This window comes from Bufo gargarizans, chromosome 4 (genome assembly GCF_014858855.1).
Source record: "Bufo gargarizans isolate SCDJY-AF-19 chromosome 4, ASM1485885v1, whole genome shotgun sequence".
Lineage (NCBI taxonomy): Eukaryota > Metazoa > Chordata > Amphibia > Anura > Bufonidae > Bufo > Bufo gargarizans.
Genome location: NC_058083.1, coordinates 303840655 through 303854709, shown reverse-complemented (window position 1 = coordinate 303854709; position 14055 = coordinate 303840655). Strand labels below are relative to the sequence as shown.

The window sequence follows — 14055 nt, the reverse complement described above, 5'->3', positions numbered from 1 at the left end:
GATAAAGATCAGGGTGATGTCAAGAAGACCCTTCAACCTGAAAGATTTGGATCTCATTGCTAAAGATGAATGGGCAAACATACCTGTGGAGACATGCAAAAAGCTAGTCTGCAATTAGAGGAAGTATTTGATTGCTGTAATAGCCAATAAAGGCTTTTCTATTGATTATTGAGCAGGGTATGAATAATTTTGGACTGGACACTTTTTGCTCAAATGTAAATAAAAGGTGAGAATTTTATTTTTTTTCCCCACAATAATGCCTCTTATCTTTTGGGAGACACCTATGTCATTTCCCATAAAAAAAAAATACTTGCTCGTTGAATAAAAGTAACTTCAGTAAGTCAAAATTTGCCAGGGGTATGAATAATTATGGGCAGCACTCTACATGTATACCCAGTTTAGGCTTTGCTATGTAAGCTAAACAGCTGGACTCCTCCAAACTTACACATTGTAGCAATTAGTGGCGTCGCTAGAGGGGGGCGAGGGGGGGCAATTGCCCCCCCTATGTTGTTCCTTGCCCCCCCGGGTGCCCCCCCGCTGATTCCCCTGAGTGAATACTAATGAGCGCTTCCATTATGGAAGCGCTCATTAGTACCGAAGAACCAGGAAGTGGTGAACGCTCTGTACTCACCACTTCCTGGTCCTCGGCTGTCGGCTGTGCAGGGCTGCGCACAGCGTGAGGTCGCTCTGTGACCTCACGCTGTGCGCGCCAGTTTAGAGCACAGTCGACTGAGGAGGGAGAAAATGGCAGGCGGCGTCCGTCCAGGAGCAGGAGAGGTAAGTGTTTTTTTATTTTATTTTATAAAAAATGTGGCTGCTGGGGGCTAATAGGAGGCATATGGGGCTAATAGGAGGCATATGGGGGCATTTAGACGCATATGGGGCTAATTGGAGGCATATTTGGGGGCTAATTGGAAGCATATTTGGGGGCTAATTGGAGGCATATGGGGGCATTTGGAGGCATATTTGGGGGCTAATTGGAGGCATATTTGGGGGCTAATAGGAGGCATATTTGGGGGCTAAAAGGAGGCATATGGGGCTAATAGGAGGCATATGGGGGCTAATAGGAGGCATATGGGGGCTAATTGGAGGCATATGGGGTCTATGGGGCTAATTGGAGGCATATGGGGGCTAATTGGAGGCATATAGGGGCTAATTGGAGGCATATAGGGGCTAATTGGAGGCATATAGGAGGCATATGGGGGCTAATTGGTGGCTAATTGGAGGCATATGGGGGCTAATTGGAGGCATATGGGGTCTATGGGGCTAATTGGAGGCATATGGGGGTTAATTGGAGGCATATGGGGGCTAATTGGAGGCATATGGGGGCTAATTGGAGGCATATAGGGGCTAATTGGAGGCATATAGGGGCTAATTGGGGGCTAATAGGAGGCATATGGGGGCTAATTGGGTGCTAATTGGAGGCATATGGGGGCTAATTGGAGCCATATGGGGGCTAATTGGAGGCATATGGGGTCTATGGGGCTAATTGGAGGCATATGGGGTTAATTGGAGGCATATGGGGGCTAATTGGGGGCTAATAGGAGGCATATGGGGGCTAATAGGAGGCATATGGGGGCTAATAGGAGGCATATGGGGGCTAATTGAAGGCATATGGGGGCTAATAAGAGGCATAATGGGGGCTAATTAGAGGCATAATGTGGGCTAATGAGGCATAATGGGGCTAATATGAAGAATAATGGGGGCTAATGAGGCATAAGGGCTGATATGGGGGCTAATGAGAGGCATAATGAGGGCTAATGAGAGGCATAATGTGTCATCCACAGATGCCCCCATAACAGTGTGTCTTCCACAGATCCACCATAACAGTGCGCCTGTGCACTGACGAGAGACAGAAAGAAGGGGAAAGAATCCGCGGAAGCAAGCAGAGGACGGCACAGCAGACGACTGAATAGCTTCTTTTGTAAGTAAATTGTTTTATTATAAATGTATCCCTGCATACCGCAACTCTCTAGTATTTTGTAATCTTATTTCTATATACTTATTTTGTTTTTGCCCCCCCATTTTTGACTGTGGTATCTTTGTGCCCCCCCTATATATTGTTCCTAGAGTCGCCACTGGTAGCAATTATAGAGAGATTTGTGTGGCTGTTGCTGATGTATTGCTGAACTATTATATGCACTTATCGCCTTAGAGCAGGACTAATTATATACAGGTTTATTTCATGTGAATTTAGGCAAGAGTGGTATCATTCCCTAAAAGCAAAGAAATAGCTTAATATAGTGAGTAATTGAAATGAAAAATATATTAGAAAGTTACTGGGTAGCACTTGGTCAAATCTGACCAAGGGCAATGTCTGCATGGAGTTTGTATGGTCTCCCTGTGTTTGCGTGGGTTTCCTCCCACACTCCAAAGACATACTGATAGGGACCACTAGTCTATGATGTGGTCATCTTAAATGGCTAGAGGAGCCAGTAATAAGCAGATCTGCGATGAAAAGGAGGGCACAATTGAAGTGTTATGTACATTTCCCAGTTAATGTGAAATATTTTTCTTGAGCTGGATTGTTACTTTGAGTTAATTCTTTAGGCTGCTAAAGTGATTTTAATTTTTAGTATGATTTTGAACAAATAATATTATTTTATAAGATTGGGGTAAACCAAATAAATTTAAAAATAAAATTGGAATGTTCAGTAAGATGTATGCCTTTGTATTTCTATACATGACTGTCATTTTTAAATATATATGTATTGCATTCAAAAAGTCTTCAGACCATTTCACTTGTATCACATTTTGTTGTGGCTTTGTGCTAAAATAGAAACCATGCACTTAATATCCCATAATGAGAAAGGGAAAACAGAATTTTAGGAATTTGTGCAAATTTATTAGAAAGGAAAATGGACGTAAATATTCAGATCCTTTGCTATAACACTTGAAATTTAGCTATGGGGTCTCCAAATTCTCTTTCTATACCTTGATTGTAGCCCACTTGTGGGGAATTCAGATGATTGCACATGATTTGGAAAGACATAACCCTGTTTGTATAAGATATGACAGCTGACATTGCATATCAGAGTAAAAACTAAGCCATGAGGAGAAAAGAACTGTCTGTAGAGCTCAGGGACAGGATTATGTGGAGACACATATCTGGAGAAGGATACAAAAAAACATTGTACTGCACTGAAAATATTCAAGAGCCTCCATAATTCTTATATAGAAGAAGTAGCCTGGGACAACCAGGACTCTTCCTAGAGCTGGCTGCCCAACCAAACTAAGTAATTGGGAGAGAAGAGACTTAGTAAGAGAGGTGGATAAACCGCCAGAAGATCAACTATCATTTCAGCACTTCACAAATCTGTGCTTTATATCACAGTGGCATGAAAGAAGCCTCTCCTCATTAAATAACATATGAAAGTGCACTTGGAATTTTCAGAAATGAATTGAACTTTTTGACCTCAATGCTAAGTGTCATATCTTGTGGAAACCAGGAAATGCTCATCACTTGCCCAATACCATCCCTACAATGAAGCATGGTGGTGGCAGCATCACACTGTGGGAGTGTTTTTAAGCAGCTGTGGCAGGAAGACTGGTCAGGGTTGACGGAGTGCTGAATGGAGCAAAGTACAGAAATATTCTTAAAGGAGTTGTGCCGGCAGGATATATGGAAGACCCTATTCTCAGGGCTGAAGGTTCACCCGCCAACAAGACAATGACCCTGAGCACAGAGCCAAGACAACACAGGGGTGGCGTATGGACAACTACATGAATGTCCTTCAGTGGCCACTAAAAGTCCCCATCCAACCCGACAGAGCTTGAGAGGATCTGCAGAGAAAATAGCAGAAAATCCCCAAAATCGAGAGGTGCAAACCTTGTGGCATCTTACCCAATAAGATTGGAGGCTGTAATCACTACCAAAAGTGATTCAACTAAGTGCTGAGTAAAGGATCTGAATACTTTTGTCAACAAAATAATGTAGTTCAGTTAAGATGTAAACCATTCTGTTTTTACTTTGTTATTATAGGGTGTTGATTGCAGAATGATGTAAAAAAATGTTTTTATTTTAACACAGCGTCACAAAATAACATAAAGAGTGAAAATGTGAAAGGATATTTATCAGCAGGGATGTTGTTCCAAATATTTTGGAGAAGTAACTACAGAGCTTCTGTGGATATATGCTTGATCAAATCCTTCTGTCTCTTCATGCAATCCAATGTTGAGATCAGGACTCTATGGAGCCATATCATCACTTCCAGGACTCCTTGTTCTTCTTTATGCTGAAGATAGTTCATAATGACATTGTTTGTACTATATGTTGGGTTGTTGTTCTGATGCAGAATACATTTGGAACCAATTAGACACCTTTCTGATGGTATTATGTGATGGATACGTATCAATATTTCTCAGTGTTGAGGACAGAATTAAACCTGATAAAATCCCCAACTCTAGTTGTTAAAAAGCAGCCCCAAATTTGCAGGGAACATCTAACATGCTTCAGTTTGGCCTGCATACAGTCATTATTGTACCACTCTCCAGCTGTTCAACAAACAAACTGTATGCAGTAAATATATGTATAGTTGAACCGTTTGGCCTTGTTTCCACATCCAAGCTATAGGTATTTTGCTGCAATTCTTCCAAGAAGACTACTTTTGGACAGACTTCTCTGAACATTTGATTGATAGGTATACCTAGGGCCTACAGGTTTCTGCCATTTCTGAACTGGAGGCACTGCTGGGCATTTTCTGATATCAAAGTGAAGTAAGCATGATGTTTCTTTCAACTGTGGCACAAAGAATTTAGCAAAAAGAGTCAGGGATTTGTCAGGATTAATGATATCCTCAATGCTGAGAAAGACAGGCAGATACTTATCCATCAGGATTAATTAGATCCAATATTATTATTTTTTTTTTTTCTGCAGCAGAACAATGACCCAAAACATTCAGCCCATGTAATTAAAAACTATACTCAGAATAGAAAAGTATGTGTCCTGGAACTGATGATTTTCCCTCACAGAGCCCTGATCTCATCATCATTTAGTCTGTCTGGGATGACATAGAGAGAAAGAAGGATTTAAGCAAGCATAAATCAACAGAAAACCTGAGGTTAGTTCTCCAAGATGTTTGGAACAACCTCACTGCTGATTTCCTTCAAACCACCAACGATCAGATAGTGATGCCTATCCTGATAGGCCATCATTTGTAATATCTTGGACAACTGCTTTAACCTGTTCCGGACAAATGATGTACCGGTATGGCATGTTGTCCCGGTACTTAAGGACACATGACGTACCGGTACGTCATGTGTATTTCCGATCACAGCCGCCCGGAGGGCGGTGATCGGAACAAGGTGCCTGCTCATACATATTAGGTATCACTGCATCCGTATCGACCGGCTCTATAAACATATCACATGACCTAACCCCTCAGATCAACACCGTAAAAAATAAAAAGTAAAAACTGTGCTAAATAAACAATTCTTTGCCATTTGATGTCACCTTACATCAAGTATACATATTAGGTATCGCAGCGTCCATAATAACTTGCTCTATAAAAATATCACATGACCTAAACCCCTCAGGTAAATACAGTAAAAAAACGCTGTAAAAAAAGCCATTTTTTGTCACCTTAGATCACAAAAAGTGTAATAGCAAGCAATCAAAAAGTCACACGCACCCCAAAATAGTGCCAATCAAACCATCATCTCATCACGCAAAAATCATACCCAAGATAATCGCCCAAAAACAAAAAAAAGATGGCTCTCAGAGTATGGAAACACTAAAACATGATATTTTTTGCTTCAAAGGGCTGCATCAGGGGTGCTTCAAATGGGACATGGTATAAAAGAAAACAGTCCAGCAAAACCTGCATTCCAAAAACCGTATGGCATTCCTTTCCTTCTGCGCCCTGCCGTGTGCCCGTACAGTGGTTTACAACCACATATGGGGTGTTTCTGTAAACTACAGTATCAGAGCCATAAATAGTGAGTTTTGTTTGGCTGTTAACCCTTGCTTTGTAACTGGAAAAAAAATATTAAAATGGAAAATCTGCCAAAAAAGTGAAAATTTTAAATTGTATGTCTATATTCATTAATTCTTGCGGAACACCTAAAGGGTTAACAAAGCTTGTAAAATCTGTTTTGAATACCTTGAGGGGTGTAGCTTCTAGAATGGGGTCACTTTTTTGCAGTTTCTACTCTAGGGGTGCCTCAGGGGGTCTTCAAATGAGAAATGATGTCACAAAACCAGTCCAGAAAAATCTGCCTTCCAAAAACGGTATGGCATTCCTTTCCTTCTGCGCCCTACCGTGTGCCCGTACAGCGGTTTACGACCACATATGGGGTGTTTCTGTAAACTATAGAATCAGATCCATAAATATAGCATTTTGTTTGGCTGTTAAGCCTTGCTTTGTAACTGGAAAAAAATTATTAAAATTGAAAATCTGCCTAAAAAGTGAAATTTTTAAATTGTATCTCTATTTTCCATAAATTTTTCCGGTAACAAAGCAAGGGTTAACAGCCAAACAAAACTAAATATTTATTGCCCTGATTCTGTAGTTTGCAGAAACACCCCATATGTGGTCGTAAATGGCTATATAGCCACACGGCAGGGCATAGAACAAATGGAACTCCATATGGTTTCTGGACAGCAGATTTTGATGGACTGGTTTATTTACACCATGTCCCATTAGAAACCCCCCCCCCCCACCCCCCCCCCGATGTAGCCTAGACTAGAAACTCCAACAATTTTAGAATTTACATTTTTTGTTTACATTGCCTCAAAAAAGTGCAATATAGAGCAACCAAAAATCATATTTACCCCTAAAATAGTCCCAAAACAACAACCACCTTATCCCGTAGTTTTCTAGATGGGGTCACTTTTATGAAGTTTCTACTCTAGGGGTGCATCAGGGGGCTTGAAAGGGTACATGGTGTACATAAATAAACCAGTCGAGCAAAATCTGCCTTCCAAAAACCATATGGCGTTCCCCTTCTTCTATGTCCTGCCGTTTAGCCAAATAGTAGTTTACAAACACATATGGGGTGTTTCTGCAAACGACAGAATCAGGGCAACCCATATTGAGTTTTTTTTGGCTGTTAACCCATTTTTTCCAGTAATAAAGTAAGGGTTAAAATGGAAACATTTCCAAAAAATAGAAATTCCAAATTTGTTTCTCCATCTGACATTAACTCTTGTGGAACACATAAAGGGTTAACAAAGTTTGTAAACTCAGTTTTGAATACCTTGAGGGGTGTACCTTCTTAGATGGAGTCACTTTTTTGGAATTTATATTCTAGGGGTGCAAGGGGGGGTGGGCTTAAAATGGCACATGGTATAAACAAAACATGTCCTGCAAAATCTGCCTTCCAAAACCCATATGGCGATCCCCTCTTTCTATGTCCTCCCGTTTTGCCAAACAGTAGTTTAGGACCACATATGGGGTGTGTTTGCAAGCTACAGAATCAGGGCAACCCATATTGAGTTTTGTTTGGCAGTTAACCCTTACTTTATTACTGGAAAAAATGGGTTAAAATGGAAAATTTTCAAAAAAATTGAAATTCCAAAATTGTTTCTCCATCTGCCATTAACTCTTGTGGAACACTTAAAGGGTTAACAAAGTTTGCAAACCCAGTTTTGAATACCTTGAGGGGTGTACTTTCTTAGATGGAGTCACTTTTTTGGAATTTCTATTCTTGGGGTGCAACGGGGGGTTTGAAATGGGACATGGTATAAACAAAACCAGCCCTGCAAAATCTGCCTTCCAAAACCCATATGGCGTTCCCCTCTTTCTATGTCCTACCATTTGGCCAAACAGTAGTTTAGGACCACATATGGGGTGTTTTTGCAAACTACAGAATCAGGGCAACCCATGTTGAGTTTTGTTTGGCAGTTAACCCTTACTTTATTACTGGAAAAAATGGGTTAGAATTGAAAATTTTCCAAAAAATAGAAATTTCAAAATTGTTTCTCCATCTGCCATTAAATCTTCTGGAACACCTAAAGGGTTAACAAAGTTTGTAAACCCAGTTTTGAATACCTTGAGGGGTGTACTTTCTTAGATGGAGTCACTTTATAGATAATCTTATGACAAGATTATCTATAAAAAATATGCCAGTCCTTATTATCCAATTGTATGGGTGTAAAGAAACCATTATCCCATTATTGGGATTAAATGCCCCCTATCAGCCAGTCGGCAGATCTGGAATAAAGTATGGTATGCAAATTTGTGACTTGTGTGCTCTGGCCAAACAAATCGGTATGCTTGTGTGCTCTACCGAGCACCCGAGCACAACGGAAGTCAATGGGAGAACCCCAAGCACCCACTGCTTGGAATAGAAGAGGATGTCTCGTTCACAAAAAAAGGTTAAAAATTGATGGAAACCCCATGAAAATGGTTTGAAAACAGCATTAAGAGGATGGCTGGATGTGTCTTGGACTCCTATTATCTATGACATACAATAGACAACCACACAAAGGCTATATGCCAAAAGCCAGGTATGTGGAAGCGAACAACAATCTATCCATGAGACAGATAACAGTCAGCATAGTTTACAATGGCAGCCTTGTGCACTATGATACATACATTCCAAACCAGCTCTCATCTGACTGAGAGCCAGTAAATGTCAACGTTTTTTCATATCTGTTGGATGGCTTGGGTGGACCTACGCCCCTAGATCAATATCATTAGGGTGACAAAAAGTTTTCTGATTGTCCTAACATAATATTCAATAACCTTTCTATACAGTTTTGTCATGTAAAAACTAATTTGCATAAAAATTGGCATATAAGAAAGACATGCAAATGAGCAGAATCTGCCTTGTTTTTCAGCTGAAACAACATTTGCCTGGAAAATTTGCAATTTACACTACTCATGAACAGCGCCATCTATTGAATTCATAGTCTTGTCATAAGACTATGAAACCAATAGATGGCGATGTTCATGAGTCATGAACAGCTCCATCTATTGGTTTCATAGTCTTATGACAAGATTATTAGTTCATCTTGTTGGGGCTCTAGTAAGTGAGTCACCCTGCTCAACAGAGTCCACACACCATGTAGCACTCAGCCTATAATAGCCTGCGCTAACACTGAGATGTATATCGGATTGCTGCTATCATTCACACATCTTCTAGCACTATATCTGGGGTAATATAAGCTTGCTAGAGTGTATCTGAGAACTATTGCCCTGCTTGTAATGACTAATAGCTTTTCATGAGTAGTGTAGATCGAAAATATTCTAATCGCAAATTTTTATCGCTAAATTTCCATGCAAAAGGCTGAGTGCCACACAGTGTATAGACTCTGTTCCCCACTTACTGGCGCCCCAGCAAGATGAACAGCACCATCTATTGGTTTCATAGTCTTATGACAAGACTAATAGTCTTGTCATAAAACTCATAGTCTAATAGGCTTGTCATAAGACTATGAAACCAAAAGATGGCGCTGTTCATGACTCATAAACAGCACCATCTATAAGTTTCATAGTCTTATGACAAGACTATGAATCCAACAGATGGCGCTGTTCATGAGTAGTGTAGATCGCGAATTTCCCATGCAAATGGTTTTTCAGCTGAAAAACAAGGCAGATTCGGCTCATTTGCATGTCTTTCCCATATGCCCATGTTTATGCAAATTATTTTTTACATGACAAAACTGTATAGAAAGGTTATTGAATATTATGTTGGGACAATCAGATAACTTTTGTCACCCTAATGATATTAATCCAGGTGCACAGGTGCACCCAAGCCATCCAACAGATATGAAGCAACTTTGAGGCTTACTGGCTCTCAGTCGGATGAGAGCTGGTTTGGAATGTCTCCTAGTGCACAAGGCTGCCATTTTAAGGTATGCTAACTGTTATCTGTCTCATGGATAGATTGTTGGCTTCCACATACCTGGCTTTTGGCATATAGCCTTTGTGTGGTTGTCTATTGTATGTCATAGATAATAGGAGTCCAAGATGCATCCAGCCATCCTCTTAATGCTGTTTCCAAACCATTGTGATGGGGTTTCCATCAACTTCTAAACTTTTTTTGTGAACCATACACCCTCTCTTCTTCAGAGCAGGGGGTGCCTGGTTTGATGCTTAGGTCTCCCATTGACTTTCTTAGTATTAAATTGTACTCGAGCACTCGCAGTATTCGGCCGAGCACTGCAATGTGCCGAGCATGCTCGCTCAACACTGGTCTTCACATGCATAATTTTTTACTTTTCAGACCTGCTGACTGGTTGATAAGAATCGTGATAGAACATGTGAAACTTCTTGGAAGCTTGAATTAATTATTTTTGTCCCTGTTTGGCACTTTGTGAGGACTGTTTGTATAACGTAATTGCTTAAAAATTGAGAGGTGCGTCGGGAAGGTTAAAAACCTGCAAAATTGTGAACTGTAAAAGCACTGCCGCCCTTGTTTATTCTTTTGACACATGCAGTCATGACATGCCCAACTACTCCATATGACCTGAGAGTTTACGTGGGGTAGACAGGCATATTATTACTGTAGGACTAGTCTCTCTGCAGTGATGGCGAGCCTGAATTTCTTTCATGGTTACTAAGACTATTGATTGGCTGCAGCAGAAACTTGAAATAGTCAAGCATGTCATAGCTGTAGCACAGGAAGCATAGGCTGGTGGGATAACCAGAGTGGCATTAGAATGGTGGGGATTGTGTAGGTAAGCAAGGTGTCTCTTTATTATGCAAAATAGTAGAAGAAAAATTCCAACAGCCGCCAAATTGCGTCTTAGTAGACTTTTATTTCATGCTTGTGTGGTACTCAGGATATTATGTCTGGCCTATTGGGTGGTGCTAGTATCACATTTCACATCACATTTATGCATGGGTACCATAGAGTGGAATTAATTGTATGTATACTATGGAATTAGTCTTGCATATAGTATGGTTTCCCATTTATCAAGTGAATTCAAAATGGGCAACTGGGGTATAATGTGAATTTGTTATTTTTTTCTTTCTACAGAACTGTACATCCAGTTCTGAAAAAATAAATAAAAATGAGCATGCCATAAAAATATGTTAGATGTTTTCACTGATGGGGTGCATGCGCTGTATAGTATTGTAGTGCTCTGAGAGTGCCCTTTAGATTTCATCAGCCTGTTTTAGCTTCATCTGACAGATATGAAGACACATCATAGACTAATGCATTTTTTATTTTTTTATACGTGAATGTGCACATTATAACACCACTTTATTTCTAGGTTTAAAATTCTGCTTATTAATTTTATGTTATGTTATACCCAGCCATATAGTTATACAGAATCCTGGCTGCCTGTGGCTACCACTAATGGGAGATTATGCTGCTTATTATAGCTTATGGGCTTATGAATCCCTCATTGAATTCAATCATAAATCTGCATCTATTACTTTGTTATTCAGCACAGAATGTCATACCTTAGATTCAATCAAAGTTAAAATGAGACAAATAAGCTTAGCATGAATGTCGAGAAAAAGAATATTAAAAACAGTAATAAAGTCCACCTGTTAGTATGATTAAAGGGGTTGTCCGTGATTTTAATATTGATGGCCTCTCCACATGATTTACAGTATCATCAATATCTGATCAGTGGATCAGTCTGGCACCTTGTCTCCCCACTGATGCTCCGGCATTGTAAGACGCACAGCTCTGTCCATTCTGCAGTGCACTGAGCTGGTAACTGCAGCTTTTTTCCCATTAAAATGCATGAATTATTATTATTATTTATTGTAGCGCTACTATATTCTGCAGTGCTTTATAGACATTAGCATCCAACTGTCCCCAATGGGGCTCACACTCTAAGTTCCCTATCAATATGTCTTTGGAGTGTAGGAGGACACTGGAGTACCCGAAGGAAACCCAGGCAAACACGGGGAGAACATACAAACTCCATGCAGATGTTGCCCTTGATCGGATTCGAACCTAGGACCACCAGTGCTAACCACTTAGCCACCATGCTGCCCCAGTACTACTGAATACAGTATTACCACCACCAGCTCTGTCTGAACTAGTGACTATTTAAGAGTTTTTATTTGACTGCAAAACATTTTTGACCATGATGGCATTTTCTCCTTATTACAGTATATGCTAGCTGTTGCATTTTTTTGGTACTTTTCCCTTATAGAACCTAATTTTTCAAAAACTGCAAACTCAGATATATATTTTTTTTAGGTTTTCTGAACTTTGTTGTGGCTTTTATTGTGTGAATAAGGAGGTATATTTAACAGTGCTATTGCAAAGAAAAGGGCCTCAGTTGCCATGGGGAACTGCTCCATGTTTTCTTTATAGCAGATTTGTCAAATCTCCTTCAAAGAGTGCAGTTTTCAGCTTTTTGGGGCTAAATGGCCCATATACCATACACTATGAAAACAGTTTATTGATTGTTTATTGAAAAAATTACTATTCCTACTCCATAGACTGCTTTAAAATTTTCTATATTTAAATGGGTAGTCTCACTTCAGCAAAGGACATTTATTATGTAGAAAAAGTTAATATAAGGCAATTACATTACTAATGTATTGTTACCATCCATATTGCTTCCCTTGCTGGCTTGATTCATTTGCTGCTTCTTGTTCATTACACTGTACTTCATCTGGGAAGTGCAGTGCAATGACAAGTACTCGCTCAATTCAAGTCAATAGAGTGAGTACTCGTAATTATGCTATGGCGCATAGTGTAATAAAGAAGCAGTGCTCACATGGAGCCCCAGCTCCTCTTTAAACAGCTGATCAGCGGGGGTGTCTAGTGTACAACCCCTGAAGATTAGGTAATAATAAAATATCCTGGTTATAGTTCGTCAATATAAATGGCAGGACAACCCCTTTAACTTTGTTTATATGATACAAGAACTTTAGGAGAGTCACATTTCATTGGAGAGCAATATATATGCTTTGTATTTGCAAGGTTTGACCAGCAGCCATTTGATAATGAAGAATTCATCAGTGACTCCAGTTATGATTATCTATTGATAACTGCTTTCCTTTTTATACATTTATTAATGTTTTTAGAAATCTCAGTGAAGAAACATGAAGATGTGTCAGAGTCCAAGAAAGGTGTGTTTTGTAGTAATCTTATAGCACATAAAATGATTTCATGAAATACAGTCAGGTCCATAAATATTGGGACATCGGCACAATTCTAACATTTTGGGCTCTATACACCATCACAATGATGTGCTTTAACTGCAGACTGTCAGCTTTAATTTGAGGGTATTTACAAATCAGGTGAATGGTGTAGGAATTACAACAGTTTGCATATGTGCCTCACACTTGTTAAGGAACCATAAGTAATGGGACATAATAATAATCATAAATCAAACGTTCACTTTTTAATACTTGGTTGCAAATCCTTTGCAGTCAACTACAGCCTGAAGTCTGCAATCATGGTTATGCTCTGCAAGGCCTCTACTGCAACTGTCTTCAGTTCCTGCTTGTTCTTGGGGCAAGTGAAATGCATGCTCAATCGGATTCAGGTCAGGTGATTGACTTGGCCATTGCATAACATTCCACTTCTTTCCCTTAAAAAACTCTTTGGTTGCTTTTGCAGTATGCTTTGGGTCATTGTCCATCTGCACTGTGAAGCGCCGTCCAATGAGTTCTGAAGCATTTGGCTGAATATGAGCAGATAATATTGCCCAAGACACTATATAATTCATCCTGCTGCTTTTGTCAGCAGTCACATCATCAATAAATATAAGAAAACCAGTTCCACTGGCAGCCATACATGCCCATGCCATGACACTACCACCACCATGCTTCACTGATGAGGTGGTATGCTTAGGATCATGAGCAGTTCCTTTCCTTCTCCATACTCTTCTCTTTCCATCACTCTGGTACAAGTTGATATTGGTCTCATCTGTCCATAGGATGTTGTTCCAGAACTGTGAAGGCTTTTTTAGATGTCATTTGGCAAACTCTAATCTGGCCTTCCTGTTTTTGAGGCTCACCAATGGTTTACATCTTGTGGTGAACCCTTTGAATTTTCTTGATTGTTGACTTTGACACACATACACCTACCTCCTGGAAAGTGCTCTTAATCCTGCCAACTGTTGTGAAGGGTGTTTTCTTCACCAGGTAAATAATTCTTTGGTCTTCCACCACAGTTGTTTTCTGTGGT

The 14055-nt window shown here is 39.9% G+C and overlaps 1 protein-coding gene across 1 annotated transcript in view; it reads left to right on the top strand.

Annotated features, from left to right (window-relative positions):
- LOC122935391 (titin homolog) overlaps positions 1–14055 on the top strand; it is an 848771-nt gene that overhangs the window by 474419 nt on the left and 360297 nt on the right. Inside the window, exon 46 of the mRNA XM_044291163.1 lies at positions 12948–12992. Coding sequence (XP_044147098.1) covers positions 12948–12992 — 45 coding nt within the window. The remainder of the gene's footprint in view (positions 1–12947; positions 12993–14055) is intronic.